General features: G+C 35.6%; 1 protein-coding gene across 2 annotated transcripts in view; it reads right to left on the bottom strand.

Moving 5' to 3' along the window:
* The window catches only part of NCAM2 (neural cell adhesion molecule 2), a 590,430-nt gene that overhangs the window by 80,149 nt on the left and 492,334 nt on the right, over window positions 1–17,947 (bottom strand). For both annotated transcript variants that reach the window (XM_004711304.2, XM_045284840.1), the window contains exons 13-14: window positions 2,480–2,599; window positions 772–893 (exon numbers count right to left, since the gene is read on the bottom strand). In XM_004711304.2, the coding sequence (XP_004711361.1) occupies window positions 772–893; window positions 2,480–2,599 (242 nt within the window). The remainder of the gene's footprint in view (window positions 1–771; window positions 894–2,479; window positions 2,600–17,947) is intronic.

The raw sequence follows: 17,947 nt of genomic DNA, 5'->3' as shown, positions 1-17,947 counted from the left end.
AGGTACCTAAAGGCTGTTTGGGTTTTTATTTAGAAGTCTAATGAAAGAAGGAGATTAACAGCAGATAAAATTTTTGCTTCAATTTTTGTCTACAATGGAGCTTACTTACCTTTTGGATTGTATCATATTAGCTATATGCAAAAGTAAATTTTAATCAGGAGCAGAATGTAAAGGCTATACAATTTTACTGGTTTTATTAAGCTTCCTACTTTCCTAGTGACACTGGAATTGATATTGACTTCTGATAGTGGCCCGTGTGTCTCAGAGTAGGACTGTCTACACTAGGTACACCACTGGCTGGTTTGGGGTAAGCAGTTCTCCCTGTCTTTCTTTCCAGAAGGGTCTATGCACACTAAAACCTACAACAACGCAGTTTGCAGACAAACTCTTTAACCATTTGGGCTATCTTTTGACTGCAGTATTTGTGATATATTCTAAAATAGATCACTTGTTAATGAGTTAATACTGATTAATGATTGATTTATCATTATTTTGTTAATGATTTTTAGCAAAACCCATAAATTGTAAGATATGAAAAAGAGACAAAGAGATAAAATGAAATTGCTATCATTTAATCAAATGAACAATTATAGTAGAAATGACTAGAAAACGTGTTATATCTCAAGTAATTCTTCTGAAAGGGAAAGATGTATAGTTCACTTTCAGGTTAACTGTAGACACTGAAATATGTCTAGATGTCACGGGACTTACCAGACGCCTGCAATAGATTTTAAACACTTGTTGCCGTATGAAAATAAATGGGGTACTCACACTTCGATATTTCACAATATACTCCAGAATAGGCGCACCACCGTCATCTTGTTTGGTAATGCTGAGTTTAAAGCTCTTTCCACTGCTTGGCTGTCCGTGGATGGATGGAGGACTTGGTTCACCTAAATATGCAATACAACATCTTTCTTAGTTACATACATGTTAGATGTCTACATGTCTACAGAAACTGCATTTTTATAAAAAGAACAGTGCCATGTAGTCAAAAGGCATGAGGCTCTCTCTTGATTTATTATTTCTTATGACATTTGATGTGATATAATCTAGGACTTCCCCCTTTCTCATCTGAAAACCAGCAACATTCCAAAACACAGAAGTATCATGCCACAATTGTAACAACACAGGGCTGGAGATTTTATAGTGAGGATCAAATGCTCTTCCAACTGCTCAGCTGTCCCAGTCAATCAGAAAACAAACAAACAAAAACACCGTTTTTATTTTAGTACTGTACACGTATACTTGTAATATTATTAGATTATCCCCATGAATGTAAACACATTAACAAAGTAATTATATAGGTTATGTAACAACTGAGGAAGACAACTGCATAACAGTTATAAGCATTTTTTGATAATATATTTGAATACAAATTTTGTAGGTTCCAACGCTATCAATCTATGCTTTGATGATTTCTCTTCTTGCTACCAAAAATTACTTGCCTTTCGTGTTTTCATACACATAGAGGTGATTTTATCTAAGAGGTGCTTTCACTATTTTAAATAGAGTCGGTGTGCACAGAAATGTGGATGGGAAGAGCACCATCAGTGCTCGGAAACTTGGAATAAGAGGTACTGGCTGTGAGGCACTGACAGGATGTTGCTGTGCACAGCCTTCTGATTTACTTTATAATGATTTTTTTTTATCCATTTGGAAGGTGGATTACCAAAAAAATACTCAAAAAGTAGGATTATGAGTCAATGTTTACTTAATGATAAAAATAACAAAGGCCTGAAAAAGCCAGTACCTTTGAGGGTGGAGAAGAGAGAATCTTTCACAGAGTTTATGAAGACAAAGAGCATTGGTCACATATCAAAAGTGTATCAGTTTATTGTGGCCCCTTTGGTTGTCTCTCCATGTACATATAAAGGCCAAAAAAAAGAAAGTATTTTCTCTCATTCATCCTAATTCATTCAACAGAAGGAAAAAAAATAAGGCTTTAAAATTTTATCTTAATTGTAGCACTTTAGGTCAACTGACTATACAATACCTAAAGCAAAATGATAAAAAAAGATAAGTTATTATTTTCCTGCAAGTGTTGTAATAGATTAATTTATTAGTTCCAGTTTTCTCATATTAGAGACTACTTTTTAGTTGCAGGAAGAGGCAATAGTAACGTCTCAACAAAATAACAATGTACTTGGCAGATCACAGAGACATTTTTCCACTGCTCCACAGAATACAATCTGAGGACTACAGTCATCTTGATCCAAAAGGAGGGTCCCTCTGGGCCTGGTACAGATTCCTGAAGCAAGTTTTTTACTGTCAGAATTTCAAGGCCTGCTTTCTCTATTCCTTGTCTGGAGTTAAAAGATTCTCTTCATCTGAGATGCTGCCCACCTCAGAAACTACTTCAATACAGACATAATTCACTTCCCCAAGGGTTGACACTTCCCCTTGTATTTTGAAATTCCTTTTAAATTTGTAAGTAAAGAGAACGTCAACAAAGAGCACAATAGAAAAGATTACTTACGAACTGGAAGTGTTTGGAAGATTTCTATTTTACTATAATCGCCTAGCCCTTTTCCATTTACAGCAGCAACTCTGATTTCATATGTTGTATTTGGTTCCAGGTTGTTCAAAACAACCATTGCTAGAAGAAAAAGAAAATATCACATATGTGTTTGCGGGGGTGTACAATGCATTTTAATAAGTAAAACAGATCAAGACATTGAAATGCTGAGTGAATAATTTCATTGTAAAACATCTTGTGAAATGCCTGGGAAAAAGGGAAGTCAATTTAAAAAGAGAAGGATTAAAGAAGGGTCTTCTTCACCAATTTTCCAGCTTTTTAATCCAGGGTGGCAACTTTCAAAACAGGAAGTTAGAGCTTCTTTTCTTAGATTTATACTCATAAGGGAGAAAGCAAAATATTTATTCTCATCTTTTTAGCAACTATTAAATAAGAAAAATATGCATGGTATATTTTCCAGAGCGCTTTCTCAGAACTCTAAATGGATTCATTTTGTTATTTTATTTCTAGTAAATGGGAAGATGGGATTAGATATGTATATACCACTGGCTTCCACTGGGTGTATCAAAGTTTTCCAACTTGAATCTGCAGCAAAAGTACACAATTTATTCTGTAATCTCAAATGCAATCATCAAATTATTTTTAATGATAACTTAAAGGTTGGCATCTCTTTCTCTAAAATGTTCATTTAAATTACATACGGTGCAAGACTCAGGTTTAAACTGACACGTTCCAAAGAACTCAGACTCTGAAAAGCACAGGGAGGTTGCGGTTATCAGCAGCATCTGGGACATGTCAACCTTGGAAGTTTCCCAGAGAATTTCAGATATAACTGTACATTTCAAACCGTCATAAATTCCTCTGTCAATGTTAACAACTCACAATAGTTGCTTTTTCATTACTCCTTTTTCCTACACACACACACACACACACACACACACACACACACACACACACACACATTTAAACAAAAAACTATAACTGGGAAAAGCAAAGTCTTTTGAGTGAAATAATGAAAGTTATGTATAATTTTCATTCTAAATTGAAGTCAAATATTCAGTTCCCAACAAAGTACATAGATAAATAAGATAATATTTGTATTTGGTTTTACATGAGTCATAATTAAAGACGGTATCTATGAAATGTAATTTCAATATAATTTTTCATATATTACATCTGAACTTTATAGAAAATAAAAATAAATAATATTTTAATTTTCACCACATAAATATAATTAATGGATTGAGTTTTAAATTTCTATTTGTTCTATTATTGTTCCCATATTTCTCATCATCTCCTTTATTTATCTTTTGTATTATAATCTTTAAGTTTCAAAGACTACAAGTTAAACTCTATAAAAGAAAACAAAGTTCCCAATTACAACATCGTTTTTCTAGTCTAAATTGCAGAATTTTGAAAATAGATGAAATAGCTAGCAGCAGATAAAGTTATATAATAGAAATACATAGTCCAAATATTATCAAGATGGTACTTACCCAATAAGACATTCTAAAAAGCATTGAAAAAATGTAATTCCAACTGAAAACATTTTTATTTAGATTTTAACTACAGTTTTACTACATTGTAAGAAAACTCAACTTTTTAAATTGTGTATCACTTTGTGAAAATGTCATAATAGAAAACATGATGTCAGAATTAAGGTGAGTCAAATGGAAAAAGATTGATTGGCATGAGAAGGCTACTAATTAGAGTCTTTGAGGATAAAGGGGAAAACTAAACCTTTAATTAACTGATTTCTATCAAGCTAACAACATTTGAGCACTTTCAGATAACCCAAACCCAGCTACTGACCAGGAGCAGATGAATGTTTAATGTCACAATGTCAGCCTTGGAAAATGAATATCGTTACGATGGAAGGAATGTGCCCCTCAGGTTCTCTATGGAAGGGACAAAACCATACTGAGTTTATTAGTTAACATACAATGAAGCTGTAAGTTTACTGCCCCTGTGCTATCAGACTGCACCTCCTCCTCTGTAAACCACAGTTAAGTGTGCCTGGTGTCACATGAGATCTGACAAACTTTTTGGCTCCTGTGAGGGTGGATGTCATTCGGATCCTTGTGACCGCTGCTGCGGCTGCCCAGGCTAGAGTGCATTGCCACTGCAGACCGCGCCTTCTCCAGTGTGGGAGACAAAGAAACTTCTCTCTGGTTCAGTCACTCTGGTACAGCCAAACTTACTCCTAAGTGATACAATATGCATTTTTTTTTTAAACACAAAAAAATCTGGAGAAGTATAAAGAAGTAGAGTGGAAGATTCTTGAGATTGTTAATCCTACAAAGTAACTTGATCTAGACTATCATAGTTCTGTTGGAATCAACTCGATGTCATTGAATGAGTAACCTTATGTTGGAAAAGGAAAATAAAGTCTTAAAATTCGGGGAAACAATAAGAAATTAACTTCTGTACACTGCATAGTAAATTCTAGTGAAGTTTCATCATAATGTATCAATTTAATTAGTTCATACACATCCTAAATTACAAAAATAATGTAAAATGAGCTCACTAGTCTGCAGATATTAAAACTTAATTAGGGTGTGTTGATTCTCCAGGGCTCCTGTTCATCTGAATTGTCTCACCGAGAATTATATATTGAGGTCGAACCCATTCATGGGATTTAGCCAGTTTGCACCAGTTCAGCAAACCAATAATTGATTTTTGTGAGTTCAGCAAACTGGTTGGTAAAATGGAATTCATAATCAGATTTATGGAATTCATAATAGGTAGGGTCCTAATACAATATGACTGTTAGCCCTTTAAAAGAGAAGAAATGCAAATAAAGAATGAAAAAAGAAGGATAACAATTATTGAGGCTTCACAAGCTCTTGGAGCTACTAGAACCCAGAAGAGAGCAATGGAAAGAGACGCTCCCCCAAAGCTTCAGAAGGAATCAAAGGGTTGAAACGTCCCTGGGATTCCTTATCTCCAGCATTTCCAGCGATCAATTCTGTTCTTATACCTCATCCGGTTTGTGGTGTTCTTTTCACGACAGCCCTACAAGACCATTGTAGACCATGATGTTCTTAGATGATTACTAATTCGTCCTGTAGTTCACACTTGATATGAAATGAGGACCTAAGAGAAAACATGTGCAAGATATTGTCCAGCTGCAGAAGCTCTAGGAAGGAGGATCCTTTAGACTCTTGACAAAATCATGTGGTCCTTGGTCTCTTTTCACCAGTGCTCAGGATCCAGTAGTTTCTATGCTGTCTCTCACATTATAAATAATGACACTGAATTTAAATACCACAGGAATTAAAGTATATAAGGAATAAAGAGATAAACATGTGGTCTGTTAAAATGAGATCCTATGCATCAATTATCTATGCAAGTGTTTAGTTTTGAATACCAAAACACAAACAAAAATCTCACTGCCACTATGTCAATTCCAGCTAGTAGCAACCGACTCCTTGTAGTTCTGCTACAAGTAACTGCTCCTGGTGCCTCCAGAGCTATTCATCTTTACAGGATCAGAAAGTGTGATATTGCTCAGAAGAGGAAGTGATGGGTTCAAACCCTCCACTCTGCCACCAGGGCTCCGTCTTTATTTTTCTAATTATGGGTAGGTTGTGAAATGATACATATAAGGCTTAGCCCAAAGATGAATCATCTATAATACTGTAGGGGTGATACTCTATATTTGAGGAATATAGTAGAACCCTGGTACTCGACCACGTCAGTATTCAACACAATTGGATTTTGATATGAAATGTCAAGAACATTTTGCATCAGACCTTGAACAAAACATTGGAATCTGACCCAATGCACGTGATTTTCTTTAACAAAAGCAGTTTGTGTTTCAGGCACTCTGCATTAGTTGGCATTGTTAGTACGTGTTGTTTAAACCTTTTGTGACTCTGTTCCTAGTGTTTTACTATAATTTTCTTAGTTTTGTGGCTTTTTGTACTGTTTTCAGATAAAAAAAACATGGTATCTAAGAAAGAGTTTTTGAAAAGAATCATCATGATAAAGAACTGGTTAACCATGTTATTGATATTGATGATGACAATTTTCTAAACCCTTTTAGAAAACAGTTAAAGAAAAAGCCAGCAGCAGACCACATTAGACAGATTATTTTTTAGAGAAAGCCAGCCAGGTCCTTGTGATAAAAGGCAAATAAGGGGAAAATATCCTGAAAAGCAGCTACCAGTTGATTTTATGAAAGGGGATTCCCCTTCCAAACAATGACTCTCTCTCCATCCCTCCTCTCCACATCCCTGTCCACAGATCCAGATCCTCACCAATCTCAAGGTATGGACCATACTGCAGTTGTTAAAAACGGTTTAAATTTTGTGTTTCTTCTTAAATTATATTATTTAACTCTGAGCTTATTTAACTTGAAATTTCTGTGTAATGTTTTGTATAAAAAGGCAAGGTTAGGGTAAAAACTTGGTGGTCGAGAATGGATTAATCCATTTGTAGTTATTTCTTATAGGAAAAAATGATTCAGAACTCGACTGCATCGCATCTCGATGTTCCTTCTAGAACAGATTAGCATCGAGGTCCAGGGTTCTACTGTATTTACTTACAAAGGGCAGTTATGATTTACACTGGTAATCCATACGGTTAGTGTGCTACATCATAACATGAGATATTACTATAGAACTTTCTATTTATGCAGACTATTTTTGTTTATGACAGACGATCCATCATTCTGTGATATGAATAAGTGGTTGCAACCATTATTTGAAGAGCGTGAGGCATACTATAAGTTAATGTGAGTGTAACATTCACTACTAGCATCTAAACCCAATGTTTTGTTTTGAAAATGCTGAAGAAAGATATTCGAATTTAAAGCAAGTATGTTAATGGATAGACACCTCTATATTAAATTCAACTCAGATATAGGGAAACACACATTTTAGATACAATTTCATTACTCTGTTCTTTATCATGCTTGGTTAAAAGTAGATAAATGTGCAGCTACCGAAGATTCAGCAAATATTCCTAAAGTAAATAGTAAAAAGGCAGTTATTATTTTGATTTAATACTACTATCAATTACAATAACAACAAAATGCAAATTCACATTTTACATGAATTAGCAAAGTATATCACGGAAATCTTTGTCTAACTTGGATCAGTTGGGATCATTCCTTCTAACATTTCAATGAGCTATCATAAACTCTGCGTGTCCCATTGTTTCTACCCAAACCCAGTGAAACCCAAGGTCATCGAGTCAATTCACACTCACAGTGATCCCAGAGTAGAACCCTTCAGGAAGGTTTCTGTGACTATCAGTCTTTATAGCAGATAGTCTCACCTTTCCCCTGTGTCCTGGCGGGTGGCTTTGATCCCCCACAATGGGCTAGCAGTGTAACACTTACCCCAGGCTCCTTTACCAAAGTGGTTTCACTGTGGTCAGTTTAAAATGCATTTACCTCACGTTTTCCCATTTTTCTCTTGTGAGTGTCAAAACTCTCCCATGTGTTGAATATTATTTCAGAGCGCTTTGTGGAGTTGGAATAGCAAGGTAAAAACCACAGTCAAAGGGTTACCGCAATGCTAAGCTTAGAGCTGAAGTGGATCAAGGGAGCCCTTACAGCTGACATTTAAAATTATAGGGGAAAGGTGTGAAAATAAACCTATTGATGCAAGTTTCATAAAGTTTATATACAAGAAGTCAGTCTGGTTTTTAGTTCTGTTTTTGAGTCTGAGTATAAAGGATTTGTACAATAACCCTTATTGTGAGGCTTATTAACATTCCATGAACCTAAAGATTATTGAGGGGAACAGAAAGAACCTGGTAAAATGGGACACACTGAAAGAGAGGGAAAGGAATAGAAGCAGGGGAGGCAGAGCCAGGATCTGTAATTTGACTTGCCTTTGAGAAGTGCGAGGATATCATACATAATTTACTGGCACATTAACAAACACAGGGTTTTTGAACACCCGAAGTGGGGCCTGAAAGCAAATCACCACTTGAAAAACAAAAGACTGTGTAGTCACTTTATAATCGACTGCTACTGTACATTATGTAGTTAGCTAATGCAAGATTTTCTTTCCCTAGATGTGTTCATACAATAGCGTGAGCGCACCGCAAACCGAGGTGTGGGATGGGTAATTCCTCTGTAATTAAATAGAAATTCAAATTTAAAGATTAGGTGAAAGCAGATCTGGATTGGAAAGTACTAAAAGTACTCTAAGGACAAATGGCATACGTGCAAGTACTTTATATCCGGCTATATTCAGTCAGCATGATTTGGAAATAAAAATATATAATTATTTGGAAAGGTATAAACAATCATGAATGCTTTTCTTCATAGGACAGCATATAGAATATTTCCTATAAATAATCTGATTTATCTCCCTTATCTATTGTTTTTATATGATATGTATATAATTGACTTTCATAAATGATCCTTCAGTTATGTGACTGATAATGTAAAAATTATAGAAACATCTTGAGATGTATTAAAATAATTATATTTAAACTGTTCATTGACCTGAAAATGTGTTGGCTGTATTATAAGTGGTGGAAAAATATTAAAGAGGAAAACTTGAAAATGAATTAATGTATAAGAAGGCAATTAGACATTATTAAGGAAGCTGCATAAAATGTTTTTGTTTCTTCAGGTAAGTATGGTAAATCCTTTCTCCTGGGCTGCCAGGAAAAGTAGAGGGAACAGAATATTTACAATCCTTAGGGAAAAATAAATTGTATATTTGCTAACTAATTAGGCTGAGAAAAATTCTAATATGAGATTGAATGTAACCATCCTCTCTTCAATATCTTAAACTCCAAATCTCTTTACGAGGTTTTCCTGTATTTCAATATAATAGAGAAGGAATTGTTTGATGGATAACTGCTCTATTACACTGGTTCATTATCAGGAACTGTGAGAAATGTCAGCTAGCCAAGAGAAATCACAACGCATGGCTAGGGAAGCAACAATGACTATTAGATTTTCATTTGTGGTCAGCCTCCTCAAATGAATCTGAAAAAACAATGAAGTTCATGAAGTTCTGATCTAAAATGCAGTTTTTCCTCTCTAACAAAAATTAAAGCAAGAACAAATTATTTTTTATGCAAGAGAATTCTCTAACTCCCTTTTGTAGCAGTTTGCAACAGACTTGATTAATAATACGTGATTTTTATTCATTCTGCTCATACTTTAAAATTGCTTAATACTTCAATTACTCTGCATACAAATGGCTTCTAGGATACTTACTAAAACAAAGTGTCTTTATGTTTTCTTAATAAGTATATGTATGTAGTCATCTCAGATCAAATGTATTTCATTTCCAAAATACTTTTTGCGCTTTAAAATGTGTTCCCAACTTACAGTCGTTGTAAAGGAGAATAAATCAGCTTTTTTATAAAGCAGAGACATGATGAGTAAAAGCATAAAACCTGTATAAAATCCAAACCAACCTCACTGCCACGGAGCCAATGACAAACCATGGAGATCCTGTCCAACGGCCTGAACCTGCCTCTGGGTTTCTGAGACTGTAATTCTTCGGGGAATAGAAACCTGTCTTTCTGCTGAAAACCTGTAGAAATAGGGTACACTCTGGTTGCCGTTAAGTGCCACCCCGTCCGTTCTGAGTCACAGCGTCCCTGTCCACAAAAAAATGAAACATTGCCCTGTGTGGAGTCATTCTCACAGTCGCTGTGATATTTGAGCCCATCGTGTCCCTCAACTCCTTAAGGGTCTTCCTCTTCCTCACTGAACTTCTAATGCACCGATCATGAAGTTTTTGAGACCCAGGGAATGGTTTCTCCCAATAACACGTCCTAACTCTCCGAGAATAGGCGTCACCATCCTCGCTTCCCAGAGGAACTCTGTTTGCTCTTCTTCCAAGACAACTGTGCTGGTTCCCCTGGCAGCGCTTGGCACTTTCAGACTTCTTGGCCACACCACCGTCCAAACGCATCGATGCTTCTCCCTGCAGTCTTCCCTCTTGAACGTCTACATTTGACAAGCATGTGAAGTGATTCAGAAATAACACGGCATGTGTCAGTCACGTCCTAGTTCTCAAAGTGAAATCCTTGCTTTGGCATAAATAGCCTGTCCAGGATCCTCTGACACAGTGGCTCTGACAGAAACAAGTTAGAGGCTGGCACAGAGCCAGCTGGGGTTTATTCTTCTGTACACAGGTAGTCTATGACTCAGAACAGACTCAACACTGCCTAACAACAACAGCAAGACAAATATACTACAGTCACCTAGGTTTTATGCTCTGACTCAAAGAGTCTCTAAAAAACTCTCTGCCACCGAGTCAATCGATGATGACTCATCGTGACCTTGTGGGACAGGGTAAAACTGCCCTTGCGTAATTCCCTGGCAGAAAGCCTTATCTTTCTCCCTCTGAAAAATGGTGGTTTCAAATTGCTAACCTCCTGAGTAGCAGCACTCAGCCACCAGATAGCCTAAAGATTCTGCAGCACTTTTTAAAGATAACTCGTCCTATAATGCAATTAACGTAAACTTGAAATACAATGCAAATTGCAAAAATCATTCTTGATTTTTCTTAATTTTATGTTCACAAATCTGGTTTGTATGTTATTTTTTATAACATGTGTTAACTATGTAAGAAAATAAATAATTTAAAAATTAAGACTTTTCATTGAAATGAACATAATTTATAAAAGTGTATATTGTCCTTTAAAAGCCAATGTCATCTCTTTAAAATATACTTCCAAAATAAAACTTTGATTTAAAGACATGTATGTGGCATCAAATAATTGAATATATATATACATATATATATATATGATTTCTTTGAGGACAAAAGTGTTTGTATATACCTATCTATCTATATCTATCTATCTACATGTGACTAAGTAATCCTTTTAAATTTTTTTAGTGCTTCTTTCATCATTCAATATTTTGTCAATAAATCTTTTATTATTCAAACTTCCATGTGGGCTTTTGTTGCTTCTGAATTAGATGCCCGCTTGTTTATCTTCAAGCCTTTAAGACCCCAGATGCTATATCTTTTGATACCCAGGCACCATCAGCTTTCGTCACCACATTTGCTTATACACCTATTTGTCTTTAGCAATCGTATCATGGAGGTGAGCACGCAATGATATGATTTTTTATTCTTTGATGCCTGATAATTGCTCCCTTTGGAAGCTAGTGATCACAAAGGTTGGTGTGCTTCTATGTAGCCTTTGTTGCTTCTGAGCTAGATGGCCACTTGTTTATCTTCAAACTTTTAAGACCCCAGACGGTATATCATTTGATAGCCGGCACCATCAGCTTTCTTCACCACATCTGCTTATTCACCTGCTTTGTCTTCAGCGGTTGTGTCAGGAAGGTGAGCTTCATAGAATGCCAATTTAATAGAAGAAAGTATTCTTGCATTGAGGGAGTACCTGATTGGAGGACCAATGTCCTTCTGCTACCTTAATACTAATCCTATAAATATATGCACATAGATCTAGTTCCCCATCCTCATATATAAATATAATTGCATATGGGTTCAGGTATCAGGCATCATCAGAACAAAAAAAATCTTACCATAGCAAATGAGTGGGGAGTGCAGAGTGGAGACCCAAAGCCCATTTGTAGGCCACTGGAGATCCCCTTGCAGAGGGGTCTCAGGGAGGAGACAAGCCAGACAGGCTGCAATGTAGCAACGATGAAAAATACAACTTTCCTCTAGCTCCTAAATGCTTCCTCTGCCCCCCACTATCATGATGCGAATTCTACCTTGCAAGTCTGGCTAGACCAGAGGGTGTACACTGGTACAGATAAGAACTGGAAACACAGGGAATCCAGGGCCGATGATCCCTTCAGGACCAGTGGTGTGAGTGGTGATACTGGGAGTGTAGAGGGAGGGTGGGTTGGAAAGGGGGAACTGATTACTAAGAGCTACATGTGACCTCCTCCCTGGGGGATGGACAACAGAAAAGTGTGTGAAGGGAGACGTTGGACAGGACAAGATATGACAAAATAATAATTTATAAATTATCAGGGGTTCATGAGGGAGGGGCAGCAGGAAGGAAGGGGAAAAAAAGAGGACCTGATGCCAGGGGCTTAGGTGGAGAGCAAATGTTTTGAGAATGATGAGGGCAATGAATGTACAAATGTGCTTTACACAATGGATATATGTATGGATTGTGATAAGAGTTGTATGAGCCCCTAATAAAACGATTAAAAAAATATTCAAACTTAAGGCTTGATTTTTTTTCCTTGAGTTACTTTGGTTTAATGCATGTTGAGCATGTTCTACCTTTTCGGTTTCTTAATGTAGATTTTTTTCACACTTTATTATAGTATTTTGTGTTGTATTCTTAACATTTTGAAATTTCTGTTCATCTCTTTGACTTCATCATTTTCTTTAATTGTCTTAGCTTCTCTAGACTAAAACAAGTTTCAGAATCTCTTCTGACATCCACTTTGATTTTTCCTGTCTTTTAATGATTGTGGTCCTTACATACTCTACTCAAGGATATTTAGAGTAAACGGGTGGAGTCTAGCCGGTCAATCAGGTCACAGACTGATGATGTCTCTTTGTGCGAATAGCCTTTTCATGGGGATTCTGGGAACTTCCTCTCTCTCTCTCTGCCTTGGTGTTCTGGATGAGAAGCCAAGGAAGATTTTGTTGAGACCTGCAAGAGCTCTCTCTCTTTGCGTCACTTTCCTGCGGTTGTGTCACTTGGAGAGCTGCTGGAGCCAAACTGAGACCTGCAAGAGTCATGGAGATTCTTCCACCACCACTGGATCCGCAAGACTTTTCATCCAGTGCTCTGTTATTGTCGTCTGAATCATTGCATGTGGTTACATGAGTCTGAAGAGATTTATGGACTAGTATGAGACTTATGGGCTAATATCAAGCGTATAAACTTGATCTGTACTGGGATGGGATATTTTCTTGATACACAATTAACCTTTGATATAAAGCTCTTGTTTATACATATATGATTGTCCCTGGAATTGTTTCTCTAGTCAACCCAGTCTAACACAACGACCGCTCTTCATGAATTATATTCTTGATGTCCTCCCACAGCTCAGCAGGTCTTCTGTCATTACTGTTCCGTGCAGTGAATCTGTTTTGGGGATGTTCTCAACATTCAGTGAAATGTACTCAAGGTCATATTTTAACTCTCATAGACTTATTTCAATTTTCTTCAGCTTCAACCTCAACTTATATATGATAATTGGTCTCTTCCACCATTGGCTTATGGCTACATTTTAAATGCTGATATTGAGCTTTTCCATTGTTTCCCCCCCCCCACAGATAGAGTTAATTTTATTTGTCTGTGTTCATTTTGGTTAAATTCACATATATGATTTTCTTTTGTATTGTTGAAAACAGTATTTGTGAAGAAGTTGTTGGTCTTGTAAAATTCTCTCTTGTGGTACCCAGCTTCACCAAGACCATATTTTCCAACTACTGTTCTTTCTCTTCATTTCCAACTTTTTTATTCCAAGCACCCATAATAATCAATGCATCTTAATTGTATGATCAATTTCAGAGTGAAATTTTTGGTAAATTTTCCATTTCTTCATACTACCTTTAGTCGTTAATTTAAATAATGACTGGATTAATTTGATCCTATCAGAGAAAGCACTGGACTTCATGACATATATCTTGATATGTTCTTTTTGATGGTCATTGCAATACCATTCCACTTGAATCTGTCATTTCTGTTACAGTAAATGACACGATTTCTTCATTAAGAGTGACAATACTAGTTCATTTCAGGTAATTAAAATATATTATGCAATCCATTTCATTTTGACCACTTCCAATATTCCTAGAATCTTTTTTGTGGATTCCAAATTTAATTACTATTAGATATTTTCAGCTATTTCTTCTCACTTTGATTCGGATCGACCAGCAAATGAAGGTCCCACAAGCTTTACCCCATCCATGTTATTATGGTCAACTCTATTTTGTGAAGGCCTCTGCCATATATTGAGGAGTTGCTTCTGACCTGAGGGGTTCACCTTCTGTCACTATCTCTGAAAGTGTTTTGCTTTTATTCATGAGTCTTTCAGTATCTGACAATGTCCCCCTGCTAACCACCAGAGTTTCCATGTTGAATACCTCGGAAGTAGATAGCCCAATCCTCGTTTAGAGTATTCTCTTAGTTCGGGTGACTCTGCTCGTTTTAGAAATACTGGTGACATAGCATCCAATATCAGAGCAACACACAAGCCACCACAATTCTACAAAATGACCAATGGTAATACCTATGTTTACATAAACTATTAACCCAAAATTAGTTCAATTTACATATTTTAATGTAAATGTAATCTTATGTATCTTAGGAATCAATCAGTGTATATGGAAATAATAATAAAATAATAATTTCTAGACAAACTTTCTACAGTCTAAAACCGTAGGCTTTTAGTAGGGAAATAACAAAAGCATGAATTTTTAAATTATGAAATATCTTGATTAAAATAGGGAACAACTTATTCTTCATTCATAAAGCAGTTGAGCTTTCAAATATTTCAAACCATGTGTGTATTTTTTTAGTTAAAAGATACAAACTTATTTTCTGGTTATTTAATTTAATTATGTATTTATATAGTTAACCTAAGCTATATAAACACATGCTGACAACCTTTATAGATTTCCAGCATTCTAAGATGGATATCAATTAGTAATTTTCCTGTGTTGCTCATATTATGATCAGGAGGATAAAAATGCAATTATGGGGGAGTCAGAAGAAATTCAGATCAGACTATCTGATGAGTGAGGTCTCTGATTATGATTCTGATGCCTTGCCTTCCATTGTAGAGAAGGGCCACATCACTTCACATGTGCTGCACATGTGCCTACATTATATTATTGTTGTAAAGTCCTGTCCTAAAGCAAACAATACATTTAATGTAATTCAATTTCCAAATAATAATGGTCTTGCCTAGTCCTTTCATTGTTTACTACTAAGTAACACACCAGACCACAGAGACAGCACAAAGTCACAGTTGAGCTTAAGAAAAGCATTTTACAGAGAAATGCACCAAGGGAAACAATGGTTAAGGTTTTGTTGTGGTAAGCATTTTCATGTTTTTCCCAGGAAGTTCTATTCCTATTTCTTTGGAATTTTTTATGTAATGGGCATCTCTCTCAAATACTTCATTCTTTTCCAAATTGATCTTGGTATTTCCGTTAAAAAATAAGCCCCACTCCCAACAACCCTACAGAGGGTTCCTAAGACTATAACCTTTACAAGAACAAAGGGTTTCGTCTTTGCTGTATGGAGTGGCTCAGTGGTCTCTCCACTGGTTCCAGTAAACTATTTGCTATGTCCAAATAAAATGCCGGAAACTAAAGATAATACCCTGAAGATTTTGGGGAACATTAATATTTTGTTTTGTTCTTTGTTCTTATGTTTAAAACTAACTTCCCCAACCAAACCAAACTCATTGCCATCCAGTCAGTGCTGACTCATAGTGACCCCACTGTGGGTTTCTGAGACTGTAATTGTTTGCAGGAGTAGAAAGCCACGGCTTTCTTCCATGGAGCAGCTGCTGGTTTCAAACTGCCAGTCATGCAGATCACAGTGCAATGAATAACCAGTACACCACCAAGGATCCTTAATACTAACTTATTCATTTTTAAAATAGTTCTATTTTACATGGCTCTACTACATTTGTATGACTCTATGATAAGAACAAAAAAACGATCTGCTATTGAAGCTATTCCAACTAATAGTGACCCTTTGGGCAGGTAGAATTGCCCTGTAGGTTTCCAAGACTGTAACTATTTTTTATAGGAGTAGAAAGTTTTTCCTTTCTCCAGGGGAGTGGCTGATGGTTTTGAGCTTCAGACCTTGCAGTTGCAGGTTCATAGCAGACAGCAGTCAAATATATAACTCCTAAGCCACCAGATCTAACTTTAATCTATGACCAGGTTTACATAAACTTGAGCACGTGTAACAAAAATATATGAACATAAATTATGATTTAACGGAAAGATAGCATTACATTTAATACAACTATTTTGAGAGACTATACATTATTTAAAGTCCTTGTTGCACTTCAAAGATTTTAACACCCAAAGATTAGACAAAATATTTTCAGATACCTCAAAAGACATGGCCAACAATCTAATTCTGAAAAGCTATAGCTCTGAAAACCCTTGAAGACAGTCTACTCTGCATACATGTGGTCACCAGGAATTGTAATGAACTTGACAGTATATCCATTAGTTAGAATTAATTAGAATTAATTGAAATATGCTTTATGTATTTGGCAACAAAAGATAATAATGAACTTGACATTATTTTAAAATAAATCATCTTAAATAATTTAAATTATGAGATAAATAATATGATACCTAAATATCTATTGCGTAATTCATTGCACTCTTATGAACACATCATACAGTGAGGGGCATTCAATGGAAACTTTAATTGGAATACTTCTTAAAATTAAAAAGTTATCTTCTGAACTTGAATGTTTAAACTTAAAGAATATCTGCAAGTTAATTTTTGTATTGAGTAATGCAAAGCGTAGGTAGGAAGTATAAAAATAATTAAATAATCCCATTTCTAAAACTTGGCTATTTGAGCCATTAAATAGGAACATAAATTTAAAAATAAGAATTGGTTGTTTTCTTTTAATGTCCAATATGCTATCTAAAAAATGATAACTGATTGAGTGAAATCTTGTATTGAAATCTTAGGAAACATGCCATGTGATCTAATTTGTTGCACGAATTTATAATGTAAGAAATTTAAAAAAAAACATTATCCTGTGTTCTGAGATTTATTTATGTTCACTAAAGTTTAATAAAATGCAAAGGAGAATAAATTACTAATCTTAATTGCTCTCCCTAGGAAAATTTGTGATAATTTCTCCATGTGTTTAGAGAAGGGAAATGGGTATCAGGTCTTTGAAAATGCAAATCATTTTACTAACCACCTGCTTAATGTTAACGAAAAGTGCAACATGTTTCTGTTATTAAGTTTTTTTTATTAAGAAATATGAACACTTGCTATCTGCTAAAAAACACAGAGCAGGTGTTTCCTCCATAGAGTCTGTAAGTGTTTTGTTTGTTTATTTTTCTTGTTTTTTAAGTTACTAGGGCTCAGATCATTGAATAGACCAGCACTTGCAGTGATTGTTATCTTTATATACAATTTTCAAAGTTTTCTTGAATATTTTGTTTTAATCTAGGGTCAAAAGTGTTTACTTTTAGTGAGATTGTCATATTTTGAAACAGGGACAAGTTCTAGAAAACAAAAAAAAATAATAAGACTATGTTTATGTTCTTTTAAACACTTTCATAGAAGAGTTATATGACAGATGAGGTTCAACTTATTAGATGGGCCCATATATTCATAAAAGATACTCTCATTGAGTTGAATCTGATTCATTGCAACCCTGTATAGTGCTTCTGAGGCTTTAGACATTTTGATGGGAGCCTCATCTTTCTACTGACCTTTGTCTCTGACCTTGCAGTAGGAATCACACACTCTACAGTACTACCAGGGCTCATTGCACACATATATAACATGACGATAATGACACTTTGA

This window comes from Echinops telfairi, unplaced genomic scaffold (assembly GCF_000313985.2).
Source record: "Echinops telfairi isolate 266 unplaced genomic scaffold, ASM31398v2 ScPeMD7_7469;HRSCAF=8507_0, whole genome shotgun sequence".
In the NCBI taxonomy this organism is placed as follows: Eukaryota; Metazoa; Chordata; class Mammalia; order Afrosoricida; family Tenrecidae; genus Echinops; species Echinops telfairi.
Note: the sequence above shows the minus strand (reverse complement) of the source record. Positions and strands in the feature narration are given on the sequence as shown.